We start from the raw sequence: 18,831 nt of genomic DNA, 5'->3' as shown, positions 1-18,831 counted from the left end.
AAATGGCCGCCATCCTATCAGTAGGCACAAAACCTGTCCTCATCACACAGGAAGCAAAGTTACTTCACAGCACTGAGCTAAAGAGCTGCCTCAGCCTCCTCTATGCTCTACTTTTCAGGGATTATGATCCTGCATACAGGTGAATCTCTGTGGAATGAAGTTCATGAGGAGACATGAGAGGTGGATTGGGAGGGGCTAATGAGCATCAGCACTTGTATGCAGGCTCCATTACCACAGGCTGTTCTGTCCGTCCTCTCTGTACTTCATGTCTCCTCAAGTTCTTACCATCTGTATTCAGGATCCTCCCTGACAAGTAGGAGAGAAGGATAAGGCAGTTCTTTACCAGAGTTTTGTAAAGTAACTTATCCTCCACTATGATTACAGGTTTTGTGTGTACTAATAGGACGGTGGCCATTTTGTTTCCCCTGATGATTGCTCCCAGAATAGTAGATTTTGGACTATTATCCATAGTAATACATGAGTAGTGCTGCAGATAAGGATTATTTTTATATAATAGAGAATGAATGTAAATATATATATATGTTTTTTTTTCATTCATTCTCTATCTCTCATCTATATAGAAAAAAGCAGCACACATTAGACACGGGTGCAACTCCTTTTAGGGGCCTGGGACCAAGGTCCCAAATGCATATATGGAAGAAAAAAGGCAGCACTCCAGAAAATTGTGATGAAAGAAGTGGATGGTTTATTAACCCATCTAGCAGCAACGTTTCAGCTCTCTCTATGGAGCCTTTGTCCAGCAGAATGACATGTGCACAGTGTCATACATAAATAGCAATTAACATCCATAATTAATAAAGTGCTAAATAAATCATAAATATAAAATTTTAAAAAACATAATTCATCTGTCCATAGTGTTAACATAATTCATAATGGTGACCTCATAATAAAGTGCATCTCGTTTTAAAATACAATAGTAATGTTGGTAAAAACACATGATTGTAAAGTGAAAACAAAGTACTCAGGGAGGTGTAAATTACAGCATGATTAAAATCTTAAAAACATATGGAGTCGTCACGTTCGGTCACGATGGCCAAATGGAACCTGCTTAGAGGTGCTGATCATGCTCTCGCGAGACACGAGATTATACATCAAAGGTGTGGGAACCACATCAAAAATGTCCACTTGCTCACTTGTGTACAGGACGCATGCTCCTGCCCATAGTGGCTGGCACACCCCTTGTCTTACGTGGAAATCGTGCAGAAACAGATCAAAGTGAGACTGCTAGCTCAACGCTCCATTGTTAAAGCAGAATACCACTGGCCAGACCATAGAAGACCCACGAGTGATCATCAGTCTCTGTGTCTAGGTATATGTCAGGGGGGGCATCATGGAGTGTGAAACCACAATGCCGATCCCTCTAGATTTGCCAGCATCTCTGCAACCATGCCAAATCCCAAGGGTATATAGAGAACCCCCAAGTGGCTACTTGAAAGTACCTCCAAAACCAATTAGGGCTGGGTATCAGGGTGTCACCTTTGTGTGATCCCAGACACCCACCCAATTCAAGGGGTTGGTGTGGATAAACCTAATATTTAGAGCAAAATAAATTATATCACTTTGTTTTATAAAACGGACCACCATATCACGAATCCATATCGTCCAAGTTTCCAAAAAAAAAAGGGGGACAAGGAAGGTACGGAGTCACAGACACCGGCGTCCGAGAGCACGGTCCCCATTCATGTGGTTTCCCAACCATACAGTAAAGTACACAGTCAATATACTATAATCATGGATCGCCAGCATGGTTCCTCCATTCAAACCCCAGCGTGACTGTTCCTGGTATTTAAACTAACCAACAATGCTATAGCTACTAGAGGGGTCGTTGATCCAGGGAGTTATTCTGATTGGAGTCAGGAAGGAATTTTTTATTCCCCTAAGTGGGGAAAATTGGTTTCTACCTCACAGGGTTTTTTTTCGCCTTCCTCTGGATCAACTTGCAGGATGACAGGCCGAACTGGATGGACAAATGTCTTTTTTCGGCCTTATGTACTATGTTACTATGTAATTGCTGTCCTATAAACAAACATTTCTTTAAAGTTTGCTGAAGCGCTTCAGACTTATTCGATTTTCATATGTTCTTTCTATTCCCACATTTGTTCGGTCTATAGTTCCCAAACTAGAAGCTCTGAAAACTGAAGCGCTTCAGCAAACTTTAAAGAAATCAGATACTTACGATTACACGATTCACCACGTGAACCGCCAACAACGAGCATAACGTGAGACGCCGAGGCAAAGCGTGAGATGCTAAGACCGGACACAGCCGCATTACAGGCTGAAACTTCATGCCGAGACCTGATCTCCCCACTTGCCAACATCGATTATACTAAATACTCTGTACAGTGTCAGGTAAGGCTACTTTCACACTAGTGTTCTGAACGGATCCGCTCATAATAATGCAGACGGAGGCTCCGTTCAGAACGGATCCGTCTGCATTATTTTTAGCATAGAACAGCTAAGTGTGAAAATAGCCTGGGACGGATCCGTCCAGACTTTCAATGTAAAGTCAATGGGGGACGGATCCGCTTGAAGATTGAGCCACATTGTGGCATCTTCAAACGGATCCGTCCCCATTGACTTACATTGAAAGTCTGGACGGATCCGCACGGATCCGCACGCCTCCGAACGGCCAGGCGGACACCCGAACGCTGCAAGCAGCGTTCAGCTGTCCGCCTGTCCGTGCGGAGGCGAGCGGAGCGGAGACTGAACGCCGCCAGACTGATGCAGTCTGAGCGGATCCGCCTCCATTCAGACTGCATCAGGGCTGGACGGCTGCGTTCGGGTCCGCTCGTGAGCTCCTTCAAACGGAGCTCACGAGCGGACCAGCGAACGCTAGTGTGAAAGCAGCCTAAGCCCACTGAAGTGGGACGCCACAACGGGCTGACCGACGGAACTCTGAGTAACCCATTTAAACGGGCATATATTGATTCAAGAGACATAATACCAAAATAGACAGTACAAGCTGCATTCCTGTTTTTTTTTCTATATATGAACCAACCATATCATCCTACAATTAAAGAAATACTGCAAAGTCTATTAATATAAGGGACTATAGGTGCTCTTATATACGTGGAGATACAGGATATATACAGAGTGACTCTCCACTATATATTTGGGTATACCCACCCATATACATGTTTTTAGTTTGCATATTTTAGTATTGGTTTTAAAGTTGTTTTTATATATCTATATACCAGATTTTTAATGCCTTAATAAATATACGGTACATCCACAGTGTATCCATGTGAATCACCTGTGTTAGAGTGCCAGTCCATTCAATATTTATGATCAAATGTGGACTGGCATTTTACCAGAGATCCTTCTGATACACAGGGTGTATTCGTATAGTATAATGTAATAGAGAAGGCGAGAGCCTTACAAAGAACTGGACAGGTTCCAAAGGCTGTTCCCTTTTCCTGATTCGAATGTGGAAAAATGTTTTCCAGGGAAAAAACACTGGAACAAAAGTTTTTAGGCTTTTATTATGCAAAGACATCTCCTAGGGCAGGGGTACTCAAGTACTTTTTGTAAAAGTCCAAATATTGGAGTCTGCAACCGGGTGAAGGTCCGAGCCACACAAAAAATAAAATATTAAATAAAAATAAGAAGGAACACCAGTGGAGTGTAGCGCTCTGCAGAAATGCCTCTAATCTTACCCTGTCCCCTTAGGCTAACTTGTGGCAATGCTATCCAGCAGAGAACAGATAGTGCAGCATGCCCAGCAGACCCCACTGACTATGATGGGATCCGGCCTCTTATGGTGGGGAGCGGCTGGATTCCATAATAGTCAATGGAGTCTGGCCGGCACGTAGCGCTATCCAGCTATGCTGGATCTTGAGAACACCGACGGGCAAGTGTGAAGTTAGCCTTAGAGCACCAACACAATAAGAGTGCCCTTAGTGCCACCTCACAGTAGTGATGCCGCTTAGTGCCCCCCAGACAGTAATGATGCCCCTTTAGTGCCCCCTCTCACAATATGATGCCTCGTTAGTGTCTCCCCTATGCAGTATGATGCTCCTAAGTGCCCCGCTCACAGTAGGATGTCCCTTAAAGGGAGTCTGTCACCTAATTTTTCTATTTTTAACTAAAAGTTATGGCCATCAGAACATTGGATAAGCATTGCTAATATACCTGCATAATTTGTGGGCTAATGCAATCTCCAGGAAAAGCAGTTTTAGGCCTGTTTCACACTTGCCATTCCAGTTTTGAGAGCTGGCAGAGGATCTAAAAACCTGGAATTAAAACAGATCGGTGCCATTTAATAAATCCGGATGCATTAAATGTAAACTGAACAGACTGGATCCGGTATGAAAAATCACTAAGTCAATGGGCGCCAGATCATATTTTTTTTGCTAACAAATTTTAAGCTGGTTTGTTACGTTTCACAACAAAACGGAACAAATGCTGATCAGTTTTGTCCCCAATGATCCGTTTTGGCCCAGTTTTGAGATCCTCTGCTGGATTTCAAAATCAGAAGGCCACAACACAAACATGAAACAGGCCTTATTCCTTTGGGAAAACTGCTCACAAGTGGCCAGGTAGGTGCCCAAAACTGCTCAATATCTCACATAGGGGCCCCATGTGCTGTGCTTCCAGCATCTGTGCATTACATTCTCTACTGTGGGCGATTGTCTCAGAGACCTGCTATGTGTAGGTGCCATTTGTGAAGACTGGAATCGCTGTGAAGTATCAAAAGTTGACCAGACTGTCCTCAATCGATAAAGATTCCGGATGGACATTTTGCATCTTCATACTCCCCAGTTTCCATGCTGGCAAAGCTGCGCTAAAATACATAGTCCAGACTGCTAAGCTCACACTCAGGATATCCTCTCCTGGGGTTGTCCAGCTTTTAACTTTTTTGGAAGGCTCAAAAAGCACATACCGGTCGTTTGCATCCCACACTCTATTCTTGTCTGTAAAACGAACAAATAGAGGACAGGTTCTATAATTTGCGGAATACGGCTGCACAGATGTCGTCGATGTGCTTTCCATATTTTTTTGTTGCCTGATAGAAAATAATGGGTCCGCATGAAGTCTTAAAAAAAAAAAGTTACGATCGGATGAGGACCGAATATACGGTTGTGTGAATGAGGCCTAATTGTTACATTATTTGGTCAAGAGGCACCACAGGAAGAAAGATAATGGAAACACCCAACCTGATGAATCGGAATTCTGCTCATCTGACAGAAGGATTAGAACACCGAAAACGACAGGACTCCGCTCACGTCATCTAGACATGAAAACAAATAGTAACAGACACAATGTATAATAATCACCACTTGCCATTCGGCAATAGAGAACGCAACAGTGGTTGGTGGTGGTTCTCATCCTAGTAAATGGGTCACAGAGTCATTGATATTCGGGCCCACGACAGGCTGTCTAGGGATGAGTACACATCAGAGGATTACAGCCCAGGCAGGAAAGTAGCAGAGATGTGATGACCTCCAGCTGTCTGATAGCAGGACACAGCAATGCAGCAAGACTCAGACCAATGGGAACATGCACAGCTCCTTCACTGTATCTGTGCAGGCTTCTCTTCATCACCCGGATCATTAAAATACAAAAACAATCAGCAGAACCCCTCAACAGATCAATTCAGTTCAATGGGATTTTACTCAGACAAATCTGTCCAGGAAAACATCAGCAACATAAATCAGATTTCTCATGTAGTGATTCATGTATTTTTAGGCAAAAAAAAGAAACCCAGTGAAAAAAAAAAAAAAATGGCCATGAAAAATGGCCACACTGTCTGTTTTTATACCCATTTTTTAACTACTCTTGCATCCATTTTCTGACCATCTGGCTGTTTTGAATCCGTTTTTAACCCCTGCAGTGCCTTCAGTATAATGTCCCCCAGCAGTAATGTCTCCCAATAGTGGTCTTCAGCTGTAATAATGTATTTTATTTTTAAGCCCCCAAAAAATGTTTTTTTTCTCTCACTTCATCCACTTGCGCACACAGAGGCAGTTAATCCTCTCCTAATGCAGTATGATCACTGGGAGTGCGTGGTGATGTCAGTCATTACACGAGTGACATCAGACACCCATCAGCCCCTAGGTCAGACGTTCGAAACAAATGAGAAGTTTTATTTATTTTTGACAGCGCTCCACTGTAACCTGATGTCACACAGCGTTGGGTTATAGTGCAGAGCAGGGCCCAGAAGAAAACCAGGGAGTACTGCATAGCGCTCCCCTCCCCACGCATGCCAATGACCACGTCCATAATGGAAGCATTCAGACTATAAGACGCACTGCCACTTTCCCTCACTCTTTGGGGAAAAGAAGTGCACCTTATAGTCCGAAAAATAAGGCATTTTGTTTAAACTCTTAAAAAGGACCATTTTGCACTAGTGTACCCATTTTTAATGGACATTAGAGGGGTGGAATTTTGTTTAATGGCCATCAAAAACAGTCCCATTGATTTCAGAGGGGTCCGTCCGGCCGTGAAAACGAACAAAAATAAAACTGACGGCCACCATTCACTGGCTGTTAAAAATAAAAAGCACTTAATATGTAGCCTATGCATAACAGGCTACACAACCGATGCCACGAATAAGGGCGATATCAGCCTGTAGTGCTTAGGGGACTTGCGTTTTTGTCTATAGTGAATTTTATCTGGATATTAAATAAAATATTAAGAGGGGCAAAGCTGATGCAGAGCTTCTAGAATGGTCTCCAGGATGTGACCACACAGTGCCTCCATATGCTTCCGATCTCATAGGCAACAAACAGACCAAGACAAACATACAATTACTCAATAGAAAAAAAAATCTGCGTTTTAAGTACTTTCCACGCCAAACGGCTCCCATAAACTGTGTGGCAGAAGAACAAATATGTAACCAGAATTATTGACTGTCCATACATGGTGCCGCAAACACCATGGAACATGAGGCCTTTTATTTACAAAAATAAAATAAAAGTTATCCTAAAAGAAAAGCAAATATTAACCTAAACATAAAAAAAAATAAAAAAACGTGTCATCTGAACTGGAGTTTTCCATGGAGTCTACTGCTGAGGTCTTGTTCACAGCCGCATTAGAGGCTTCATTCCATTGATTCCATCAAAAGCAGCACAGAGAGATGTCCTGCATGCAGGACTCTTCGCTCTGCTAACAAACCGGACTCTGGAACGGAAACAGAACGGACCCCATTAGTCATTGGGATGTGTGCGGGTCAGCTATGTGCAGAATCCGGCACTTGTTATTTTTGTTGTTCTGTTCCTATAATGGGGCACAACAGAAATTAATAGCACAAGTGTGAAAGAGGCCTAATGAGATCTGTTCTCACAAGGCATATCTGTCTAATAAGAAAAACACTTATTTACAGCTGGCCATACACCTTAGATAGCAGTCAGCCGAATGCTTGCTCAATCAACAGCTATTCCTTCTGAGCCCCTCATACAAATGCAGAGAATAAGTGGCTGCAGAACAAAGAAACAAGCATTGGGGAAAGAGTCGGGACTCGCCCATACACATTAGCTGGTTAGTGGATCGGTGGGTTTGACCGACAGTCATCTTATGTGTGTGGCCACCTTAGACTTTTAAAGGAGCACTCTCATAAAAATTTGTATTCTCTGATCTGTTAGAAAAGGTACATGATATAATCTGCAGTGAAGGTAATCTTACCGTGACTGTATTTGTGAGTTATAACCTCCCTTCTGATCCTCAGCTGTGTCATGTGACCAGCCCTCTGATCTCCAACTGACACAGGACAGGAAGTCAAGAAGTCAGTTACTTCTCTAGTCATTCCTATGAAACTGACATTGAGGCTCCCATAGGAATACATAGAGAAACTGACTTCCTGTCCACAGATAAGATGATGTGTTGTCTGGAGAGTCCGAGTGCTAGACACATGACACAGCTGAGACTCAGAAGGGAGGTTATAACTCACAAATACTAACAGGTCAGAGAATAAAAAAATATTTTGTGGGAGTGCTTCTTTAACCCCTTAGTGACCAGCCTGTTTTTGGTCTTACTGACCAAGCGTTTTTCTTCCTTTTTTCCTCGCCGCGTTCCAGAAGCTATAACTGTTTTTATTCTGCCACTGTGTTTTTACGTTATAAATTTTATGGCATTAATTTTTCTGTATAAATAACATATCATCTTTATTCTCTGAGTCAGTACGATTACAGAGTTACCAAATGCAAATATTTTTTTTTTTAAGTTTTAGTACTTTTTTGCAATTGCTTGCTATTATGTTTTTTCGGTGGCTACTAAGAATAAATTAGCAATTCTCTTTTTTTACGGCATTCATCGTAGTGGATAATTTATGTAGTCCGGGTCGTTATGGACGCGGCAATACCAAATATATGGGGGGGGGGGGGAGATTTTTTTTTATTATTGAAAAGTGCATTTTCAATTGGGGAAGGGGGGGGGGGGGAGCGTATTTTTTTTTACATTTATTTAATAAATGTGTTTTTTTCACCACTTATTAGTCCCACAAGGGGACTATAATAGACAGTATTTTGATTGCTTTTAAAATGCAATGCATTATCCCTATAGTGCATTGCATTTTAATGGCAATGCTATTCTAACATTTCCAGAGGCACAGCTGGCTGGAAATTACTGAAGGCTCGTCTGGGGCACCCCGTGATCACATTTGAGGGGTTCCAATGGGAGACAGAGGGCGTCCGCTCCCTCTGTCACCACTTTACATGTGGCGGGCGCCATTGCCGGGTCCCCGCCGTGCGGCGGCCCCACCTAAGGCCCCATTAGTGACCGCTGTAATAACGCGTATGGGTGGTCACTAAGGGGTTAAGAAAAGAATAGTGCTACATGCCACAACAGAACCCAATGGACCCCATGAAGTCTGTCGGTTATCAGTCACATGAAGAATTGGCAAAGCGCTGTGGCTCTGATTATAAATGGAAGCCACAGTGGTAGCATGAATTCAAAACTGTAAAAAAATTGAGATGTTTAGACAACACAAAATGTAAAAACCAGAGTGTGATATAAAAGGTATGCAGAGAATGTGACTACTCAGCACGCACTATCCCACCAGTAATAAGATCTTCATGTCTGAACCACTGCCGACTACTTCATGATGAAATATACAATCTAAGCTGTTTGAACAACAAGAGAGGGACCAAAGGTGGTGGACAGGCGTGGGTGATGTTTAGAGCCCATACACATGACACTACAGCAGGCAAAGACCCTTCACAGAAGCACAAGGATCCTAACAGCTCTGTATTCTCCCATAGATGGAGCATGCCATGTTTTCTGTTGTCTCATGAATGCACATATAATGTGTAAGAAAGAAGAAAAGGGAGTGCCTCCAGGTAAAATCAGACACATGGAGACACTGTTGGCTGTGCGTTCCCTATCTGTAATACATGAGCCCTTAAACTGTAGATGTAGCGCAGGAAGAAAGACTTTCAGAGGCATCTCGTAAACAACTCTGGACACTGGTTTTAGAGCAGTAGTTGAGATGGGGCAAAGTTTGCATGAGGTCAAACAACATACACAGTTTTGCCTCAAGTCATCGGCATATAGAGCCGTAATACAAGATAACGTCACTGATCTCAGTCTTGGGAAATAGCAGTGGAAGTACAGCACACGTAGCAGATTTATTACACAGTAACAATATACACTCCGTCTCCCACATGAAAGAAAAATGAAAAACACCTCTACGAATGCAATTACAAAGACTCACATATGAACACCCACCTAAAGACAGTATAGGTACCAATCCCCCCTCCATTCATAGTCTGAGATACCCTAAGACTGCCAGGGGTAGGAAGACCTCCAGTACCGCTCTGTTACATCGGACACAGATAAGTCTATTGCTGAAGAAGCTGTGCTGGCCCATAACGAGGGTGGCTTCCAAGACCAGCTAACATTAGCCTCTCAAACACCTTCATGACCTGTAATGCGAGTCCTGCCGGCCGGTATTCATTGGGACTTGCAGGTCTGGCTACTTCCCGAATATGAACGATGCATATCGTCTTCCACAAGGTTGGTACAGTCAGTCTCTAGTCTCCAGTGAAACAAGTAGGTTAGTAGGTCACATAGCCGATCACCACAGGCTCTTAGGCCACGTTGTCATCTGCAGCAAGCCGACCCAGCACACATGACATGCACGCAAAGGTTATTGTCAGCCAGAAGCCTAGCATTTCTGCTGGAAAGCAACTGGATCAAATTATAGTCAATAGGGATCTGGCGGTGATCTGAAGAATCTGGCAATGCCAGATCCAGCGAGGTCCGGCAATTCGTATCGTTCATGTAAAAGCAGCCTAAGGGCTCATGCACACGTCTGTCGCCCGGCAGTTCTGTGCATTGGGGACCGCAGAAGGATGCAGACCTATTCAACTTGAATGGGTTTGTGATCCGTCCGCACCGCAAAAAAAAAAAAAATAATAATAATAATAATAGGTCCGCAGGGAATGGCCGTATTCATGAGCCCTAATACTGTCTACATCCAGACAGTTTCATTTTGTACACATTTGTAACAACTAATCCTTCTTAAAATGCTACAGACTACCCATAATCTAATGGTAAGGCTACTTTCACACTAGCGGCACGGACCTCCGTTGGGTGAACAGCCTGTCAGATACGTCCTGCCGCTAGTGACAGTGTGGCCCCGGACTGCCAGTCCGTCCCCATTGACTATAATAGGGGCGGAGTACTCATGGAGGCACGGCAAGAGGCTGCCGGAATAAAACTAAGACATGTCCGACATTTATTCCAGCAGCCTCTCGCCGAGCCGGAACTCCGCCCCCATTATAGTCAGCCTGCCGGAGGTCCGTGCCGCAAGTGTGAAAGTAGCCATACTCTAGGCAGGATAACCCCGTGGTAGGTGGGCTCACACAATTTAATAAAAACGTGTGCCAAGAACCATAACTTTCTAAATACCGTATATTAAATACAGCAGTAACATAATTAAAAGTAATAAAACGATTACAAGCTTGCACTAATCTTAACGCTCACACAGTTCAGCTACATATTTGTGTTTGCTTGCTTTTAGATTGTAGTCACAGCAGATCTCCTGCCCATTTCTTTCAATCTGTTAGGAGGTGCTGACTTTGGCTCTGTTCACATCTGCGTCATGGTTGCCAACATTAATGGACACAACATGGTCCAAGATCTGCTGCACGATACACACCGGCAGCAACCGAAGACCCCATTTATTGCCAATCTGCCAACTGACGATACAAGCAGAGCTGATGGAGCCTCCAACGAATATATGAACACCACCGGATGCATTTTGCAGTTCGCAAACCACGGATCCTGGCTGAGGGCATCCTACAGTCTCCTCAGTTCCTATCATTGAAACGTTCTATAATTCCGGAACGGCGGCACAGAGGATATCGTTGTGCTGTCCCCATTTTTTGAGGCCACATAGAAATGAAAAGGTCCCACATGCGAACTGCAAAATATGTGCAACGGACATGGTCCCAAAAAATATGATTGTTAGCATGAGGCCTAACTCTGTTTTTTGCATTAGACCCACCATGTCTCACTGCTCACATCATCTCAAGCAGGATTCAAGAATGTGTCATAGTAAAGCTGGCCAAACATGAGAACCTTTGGCTGAACTCCGTCTCATCTGTTCTTCTCAAACTTATGTATGCTCGGCTGAGCATACATATATAGTGAACAGGGGAAAAACTGCTGACAGACACCACTGGCAGCCACTTATCTCCCCTAGAACGAAATAATTGACCAGCTGAAATACAACATGCCTGATCCTTATTTCTCCAACATCTGTCGTCAGGGGAGACTCAGAAGGCCACCATACACATTAGCCTGGTGAAGGGGCGAGTTTGCTAGACCAGGATCTAATGTGTATGGCCAGTGCAGCCAACAAATCTGAAGCAACTAAATGATACCATTATGTGAACATGGAGGAGAATCTCTATAGACTGTTTCCAGCGTCCTACTTGAGTCCATTAACTTGGGAGCCAAGTACATGGTACTTAAAAGGTGCGCCAATTGCATTTACTGCTAAATTATTTATATAAGTCTTACAATTTTTTCCAGTAACCTAAAAACAGACTGACACAGCCCACTGTATGCCTAATGGCGTTTTTTGGTCAGTGGGTGCAAGTTTGCCAAGTAACTCCGTGACCTCTGGTGCTTACATTCAAATTAGTAAATAATAATTCAAGCCACATCTAAAGGCTGCCAAACAGTCTAATGTGTGTGGGGAGTGCCCAATCCTTTTGGTCTCTCGGGAGGCAAGCCGCCCGTTCCAGATGAATACACACAGTGGTCCCTCAAGTTACAATATTAATGGGTTCTTGGACATCCACTGTATGTTGAAACTATTGTAACCCGAGTCCATAACTTTATGGAAAAATAGGAATTGGTTCCAAACCCCAAAATAATAAAAATAAAAATAAATGAAGATTTAAAAAGGGAACCGGTCATCAACTTTATGCTGCCCATACTAACAGTAGAATAAAGTAGAGTTGATTTCAGCGGTCATTTATAAGTTAAAAGCAAGTGGTTGCCGAGAACCGGGCCTGGAAAAAAAGAGTAAAATCTACATGAGAAGAGTCATGGTTATCCATAATCTCCTGCTCTCTCGCCCATCTGCTGATGATTGGCAGTTCTCTCCTAGAGAGAAAGGGAGAAAACTAGGTAGAAGACTGTCATCCATCAGCAGGTGGGCAGAAGACCAGGACTTCATGAATAACCAGGACTCTTCTCAGGTGGCCAGGACTCTTTTCCAGGCCCAGTCTGCAATGATTGTGATGTTGCTTCTCGTGAACCACTTACTTTTAACTTATAAATGACAGACCGCTGAAATCAACTCACCTGTCTTTACTTTATACTGAAGTTAGTATGGGCAGCATAAAGTTGATGACAGGTTCCCTTTAAGAAAAATAAGCATATAAGACAGAAGAAGCACGTCCTTACATGTAACAGGTAGGAATAGATTCTGGAGCCTATAAATCACTTCACTTTCTATGATGAGGACAGGAGCTTTATCAGGGTCCTGTATAGCCCACAGTGCACCAGAAAAACACTGTCACCCGAAACCTTAAAAGGAGCAGCTCATCGTGGTGAGTGCAGGACATGTACCCCCGCTTTGTACTGTAAAGAGGAGCTACTAGACACCAATACAGGCGTTTTACCAGAGAAATGGCCATGATGATTGGCTGGACTGGAGTCTGTGGCATTGTATGTTGAAATTGTTGCATCCTGAGGCCATTGTATCTTGAGGGGCCACTTGTTTACATTCAGCCAAATGGAACGCCGAGTCAGGACCGTGGGATCACACATAGCCACGCATGCGCAGCACCTCCCATCATGGCCACCTCACATCTGCGCTGCAAGGGTGGCCAAAACTACTGGAAACAAGCAATGTATAATGTGATGACAATATGAACAATCACAATACATTAGTAAGTCCCTTGTATTAACTTTCTCTACATGATAAATGTCATCTGCTGAAGTGAGACAATCCCAATTCACATTTTGCAATTTCAACCATAGAATAATATTGGATTATCTGGGAAACTTATAACAAAACAACTTCAGTGTATAGGAAATTAATAAACCTAAAACTGGGTTTGGACAGAGTGGACCCAGGGCCGAGAACTGTAACACCCTTATCATATTATAAGCGAAGGTGTCAAAGGTTAACAGGACAGAGCACCGTGACCAGGATTTCTTGGGAAATGATTAGACACGGCGTTCCAACAGATTAGGTAAAAGTTCAGCCCGATATACCATCCTGCAGCTACCAAGATGGAGGCCAGAGGATACAGGCTCTAGTGTACCTTCTCCCAGACCCATATATAGAACATGTCAACTGTGACATCCACAATACTTCACATGCTGAGTATCGCTGTATCTCGGGCAGGACATTCAGGGATAACATGTCAGCAGTTTACAGAAGAACTGTGTACATTGTGCAGGTCTGAGGGTGGGGGCAGGGAATCCCAGTATATGGAGGATATCTGCTGCCGGATCAGGCTTCCAGTTCATTGTCCCTTCACCGTCACGGGAAGTGCACACATGTAGGGGCTGATGGTCACACATTTTTGAAGACCTTATTTTTACCAGCAAAATCATTTGCCTATCGACCACCACATGTGGATGGGGGTTTTGGCTGCATGTGGACGTCATAAGGTGTCCCTACCCTCGCCCAATCACATGGTTCAACTCCTAGAACTTGACTGCAAAGCCTAAATGTATCATTTACACAGGACATACTGGGGGAGACTTATCAAAACTGGTGTAAAGGCAAATTGGCTTAGTTGCCCATAGCAACCAATCAGATTCGACCATTTTTTAAAGCTCCTTTGCAAAATGAAAGGTGGAATCTTACTGGCTGCTATGGGCAACTAAGCCAGTTTGCCTTTATACCAGTTTTGATAAATCTCCACGAATTCCAGATTTTGTGTGTATTTACCACAGATTTCACCCTGTGAACTGCAAAAGTTGAAATTACAGCATAAATTCACATGTTGGGGGTTAAAATCCACATCACGGGTTAATTTACGCTGCGTTCCTCTCACAGCAAATGGGGGAAATTTTTAAGTACATGACAGTAAATGGACGGCGGCTAGAGCCATAGTAGTAAGGGGTGCCATTTACACCACCGTTCTCGGCACAAGTGATGGTCTACACCAAAAAACTCAGAGCATGCCCACGTCTCCAGGTCCACGTTCTACACAGACATATGAACATCACACATGAGGGTCTAGGGCTGCCGGCCACAAGAGTGCAGCTAGAGGAGTCTGGACGGAGCAATTCCATCCAAGGTCCCTGGCACAGATAAAGCTAGCCAAGCACAGCAACCACATTACTGCTGCTTAAAAAAATACTTCATCCCTGCTTACACATATGGTGACCAACACAACTTGAAGACTAGACGCAGCAGACAGACGAGCCAGTTCACAAAGTATGAGGCCGAGTGACGTCTGTGGAACATTCTCAGCTGCCCAGGGCTCGGCGACACCTTCTGAGAGCGGTAAAATGCTGCCTGCACTGAGCACTCACAGATAAGATCCTATAGGGTACTGTAAGGTCACAGCCAACCCTTCTACAGCGCATATATTATATACACTGGAGATTGCAAAATACTCCTTGGTGTCTGCAGCGTCAGGGCTCCTGAAGAAGACTGCCAAGCTAGTGGCCGGGCAGTGCACATCTAGCGCAGGATGATGGAGGACCAACTTTAATTGCAGCCAAATTAGGACATAGCTGAGCGGACTCTGAGGGTCTGCGGCCAAGAACTCCGTGTCCTGTACAGAGGGGGAGACAGAGAGAAACTGCTGAAGTAAAGCCTGCACGAGCGGAGGGAACACCAGCTGAAACCGGGGTGCGGTTAGCAGTCAGGCAAAGGAAGGATACTGGGACAGAAGACTATTACATCAAGACAAATCTGAGACGGCCATGTAGGCAGAAAGGAAAATAAAAGTGACAGCGACCCTCTAATCATCTTATATACATTCTGTTCCAATCTCTCGTCTTGTATTTTCAGAATGTCTGCTTGGTATCAGTGAATGGGAACATCCCTTTATAGGTCTAGTGTTACAGTTAGGCCTCACTCACACAATCGTACTTCTGATCCGCATTTTTTGTGGATAGGAGGCAGATCCATTCATGTCAATGGGTCTTCAAAAAAAATGCAGACAGCACTCGGTGCACTGTCCACACCCGTAGCACCGCAAAAGAGCACATGTCCTATTCTTGTCAGTTTTGCAACAAGGATAGACATAGTTCCAATGGATCCGCAAAAAAAGTAGGTTATTCATATTTTTTGCGGATCTGCATTTTGTGGGAATGTACCCTTAGAGCTCATGCACACAAGTGCGTGCGCCCTGTGCTGCAGACTGCAAATAGCGGTCTGAAATGCATAGGACTGGCAGAGTGCACGCCGTCTGCAGATGCGGACCCGTTAACTTGAAATCGGTCCATAAGATAAGTTCCGCAACGCAAAAAAACAGAACATGTTCTATTGTTTGTGGTGCAGAGGCACGGACCGAAATCCCTCAGAACCACTTTGTAGTGCTTCTGATCCGTAAAAGATAGGTGAATGCCTATCTTCAGTCGTACGAGTTAACGGGTCAACATCGGCGCCACAGAGTGCACAAAGCCAGTGCCCATATATTGCTGACCGCTCTGACGCGCGGGTGCATGAGCCCTTATTAAGACCAGCGTATTACACGTCTTAATCTGTCCCGCGCTGGCATCAGACGTGCCACAATTAAGAGGTTCATGCTGATTGGCGGCAGACCGCCCACCGATCTGACAGATCAACACAAAACTCCTTTGGCTCTACTCTAATGCCCGTACAGGTTTGCAGCCTCTGGATGTAAACAGGAATGCTGCCGTTCACTGACAGCAAAAGCAGATCTTGAAAACTGCGATCACAAATCCTATTAGAAAACGTGCCGTACTTTTCAGTACACAACGACTGAGCCGTAATGACATAAAACGTACATAAGGTTGGAGAACTTCGTGAAGGTGAGCGGCGGGCATCTACATTTCCTGGTCACTCCTAAGATCAAAAAATAAATGCAAATCCTGCACCGGATGTGGAAATAGTAAAAAAATGCAATTCTTTTCAGACTCTGTCCTTGTGGGCTTAGGGCACAACAACTGTTGTTGGCCTGTGCCCGTATTGCGGGTTCGTAATGTACAGGCACTGGCCGCATGCAAACCGTATTACGGATGTGGGCCCATTCACTTGAATGGGTCTACAATCCAGAAGATACGCTGCATAGGCACAGAGCGGAAGGCTTTTCGGCCCATGCCTCCGTGCCACAAGAAAATTAAAAAAGTTCAATTTTTTTGCAGTGCAGACGGATCACGGGCACATTCAAGTTGAATGGATCTGGATCCGTCTGTGCCAGCCACAAGGATGGTGCCCGTGCAATGGGGGCCACAATTTTGCACGGAAGGGACGGCACATGAGCCCTTAACATAAGGTGAATGTAATTGGCAAAAAAGGCCTCCGTATGGAGCGTCTTCCCTGACACAGAGGGGGCGATCACCGCATTTTGTGTAACCCCCGTACCTTTGCTCAGACCATGAATGCTACTACAATGCACTCTCCTGCTTATCTCCTTCTCGTCGTCAGTGACATTTACCTAACCCTGATCATGTAGGACTCGTCAGACGTAATAGCCGACTCTGCAGCGTGGCACAGAATGCTGGTAAGTGGAGGATACCATGAATGGACAGCGCTGGTGAGGGTTACAGACCGTGCATGCTATATGCCGCCACCACCATATACATGTAGATACACTGACAGATGTCCACTGACGACACTATACGAGTGAACACGGATCAGAAATCCACTGTACAGATCACGCGGATGTGACAAATATTTAATAATTGGCCGATAAGTTCCGGTGAACAGAGGGTCAATCGTTCTAGAAATCAGGGATGATCTGCGTTTCGTCCAAACGTTTGTGTTCACGTTTTGGTCTGCAAAATATGAATATCTTCCATATTTTTGCGCTCCCCTGTATAGAAAGAACTATTCTGGTCTATAATTTGGACGCTCTACAATTGGCAGAGCGGCCAGTAGATCCGGATTTTTAGTGGATGTGTGCACAGCCGACAGAAAAGAACGGATCCGTTCCCTATCCGCAGAAATCACAAAAGCAGACGGATGAAATATGCCTTAGGCTACTTTCACACTCGTGTTTGGTGCGGATCCATCATGGATCTGCACAGACGGATCCGTTCAGATAATACAACTGTCTGCATCCATTCAAAACGGATCCGTTTTCTATTGTGTCAGTGAAAACGGATCCGTCCCCGTTGACTTACATTGTGTGTCAGAACGGATTTGTTTGGCTCAGTTTCGTCAGGCGGACAGCAAAACCCTGCAAGCGACGTTTTGATGTCCGCCTCCAAAGCGGAAGGGAGACGGAACGGGGGCAACCTGATGCATTCTGATCCGTTTTGGACCGCTTGTGACATCCCTGAACGGATCTCACAAAACGGAAAGCCAAAACGCCAGTGTGAAAGTAGCCTTATACAGGACAAATGTAAAACAATAATAAAAATACTACTAGTAAAGATACAGGATGTGACCTGAGGGGCCCTGCCCCCCACTCTGCAGAAAAACAATTGTCCTCCAGATGCTGCCCCAGGCCCCTCAGCAAACAGAGGTCAGGCCCCAGCACTGGTGCTATTCCTCCTACTTTTTGACAATAGAGCTCCAGATATAAACCCAACAGGTAAGGTGGTGGAGAACTACAAGTCCCAGCAAACACTGTCCTGGGGTCTTCGCAGCAACAGGCTTCCGGCCCTCTGTGGAGATAAAGTGATACTCCTCTGCACTCGCACCAGTTGCAGCCGCACGCACACACCAGGAGCTCAAAGGGTTAACCCAGCCCCCTCCCCGCACAGTTTAACAGTTTAAACCCCGCACTTACGATGCATTCCCGGACCCACTCGTGGAAAAGCTGCTCTCTAAGCGACACATCCTGATCAGCTTCCATACTCCGGCAGCATGGCGCCCCCCGAGCTGGTTCCGCACCCTCCAGAGAAGGATTAGAGAGGGACCGTTGCTCCCCGACACTTTACCTCAACGTCTCCGCCGAGCTGCGACTGTACCTCAGTATCTGCTTACATCGGCTCTGCTCTAGGCTCACAGGCCCCGCCCACTTCTCCACCTATTGGTATTACCCGGAGACTGGGAACTTCAACGTGATTGGCGGAGACGAGCAGTGACGCAGCTAGTAACGGCTGGCTGCTGCGTGTGGCAGTGCGAGCGTCCGGGCGCCTCAGTAAAAACCTGACAGGAATATTACTAGTGTACACTGCAGCCTCTCTGACAGAAATGTCAGTCCACACGTCCCCGCTCTATAAGCAAAACCGCAGCAAATAACTGCGCTTGAG

General features: G+C 44.8%; 1 protein-coding gene across 1 annotated transcript in view; it reads right to left on the bottom strand.

Annotated features, from left to right (window-relative positions):
* LMBR1L (limb development membrane protein 1 like) overlaps positions 1–18,569 on the bottom strand; it is a 56,609-nt gene extending 38,040 nt beyond the window's left edge. The window contains exon 1 of the mRNA XM_044286125.1: positions 18,366–18,569. Coding sequence (XP_044142060.1) covers positions 18,366–18,431 — 66 coding nt within the window. The 5' untranslated portion in view covers positions 18,432–18,569. The remainder of the gene's footprint in view (positions 1–18,365) is intronic.
* Between the last annotated feature and the right edge of the window lie 262 nt (positions 18,570–18,831).

The sequence above is a fragment of the Bufo gargarizans genome, chromosome 3 (genome assembly GCF_014858855.1).
Source record: "Bufo gargarizans isolate SCDJY-AF-19 chromosome 3, ASM1485885v1, whole genome shotgun sequence".
Classification (NCBI taxonomy): Eukaryota; Metazoa; Chordata; class Amphibia; order Anura; family Bufonidae; genus Bufo; species Bufo gargarizans.
Note: the sequence above shows the minus strand (reverse complement) of the source record. Positions and strands in the feature narration are given on the sequence as shown.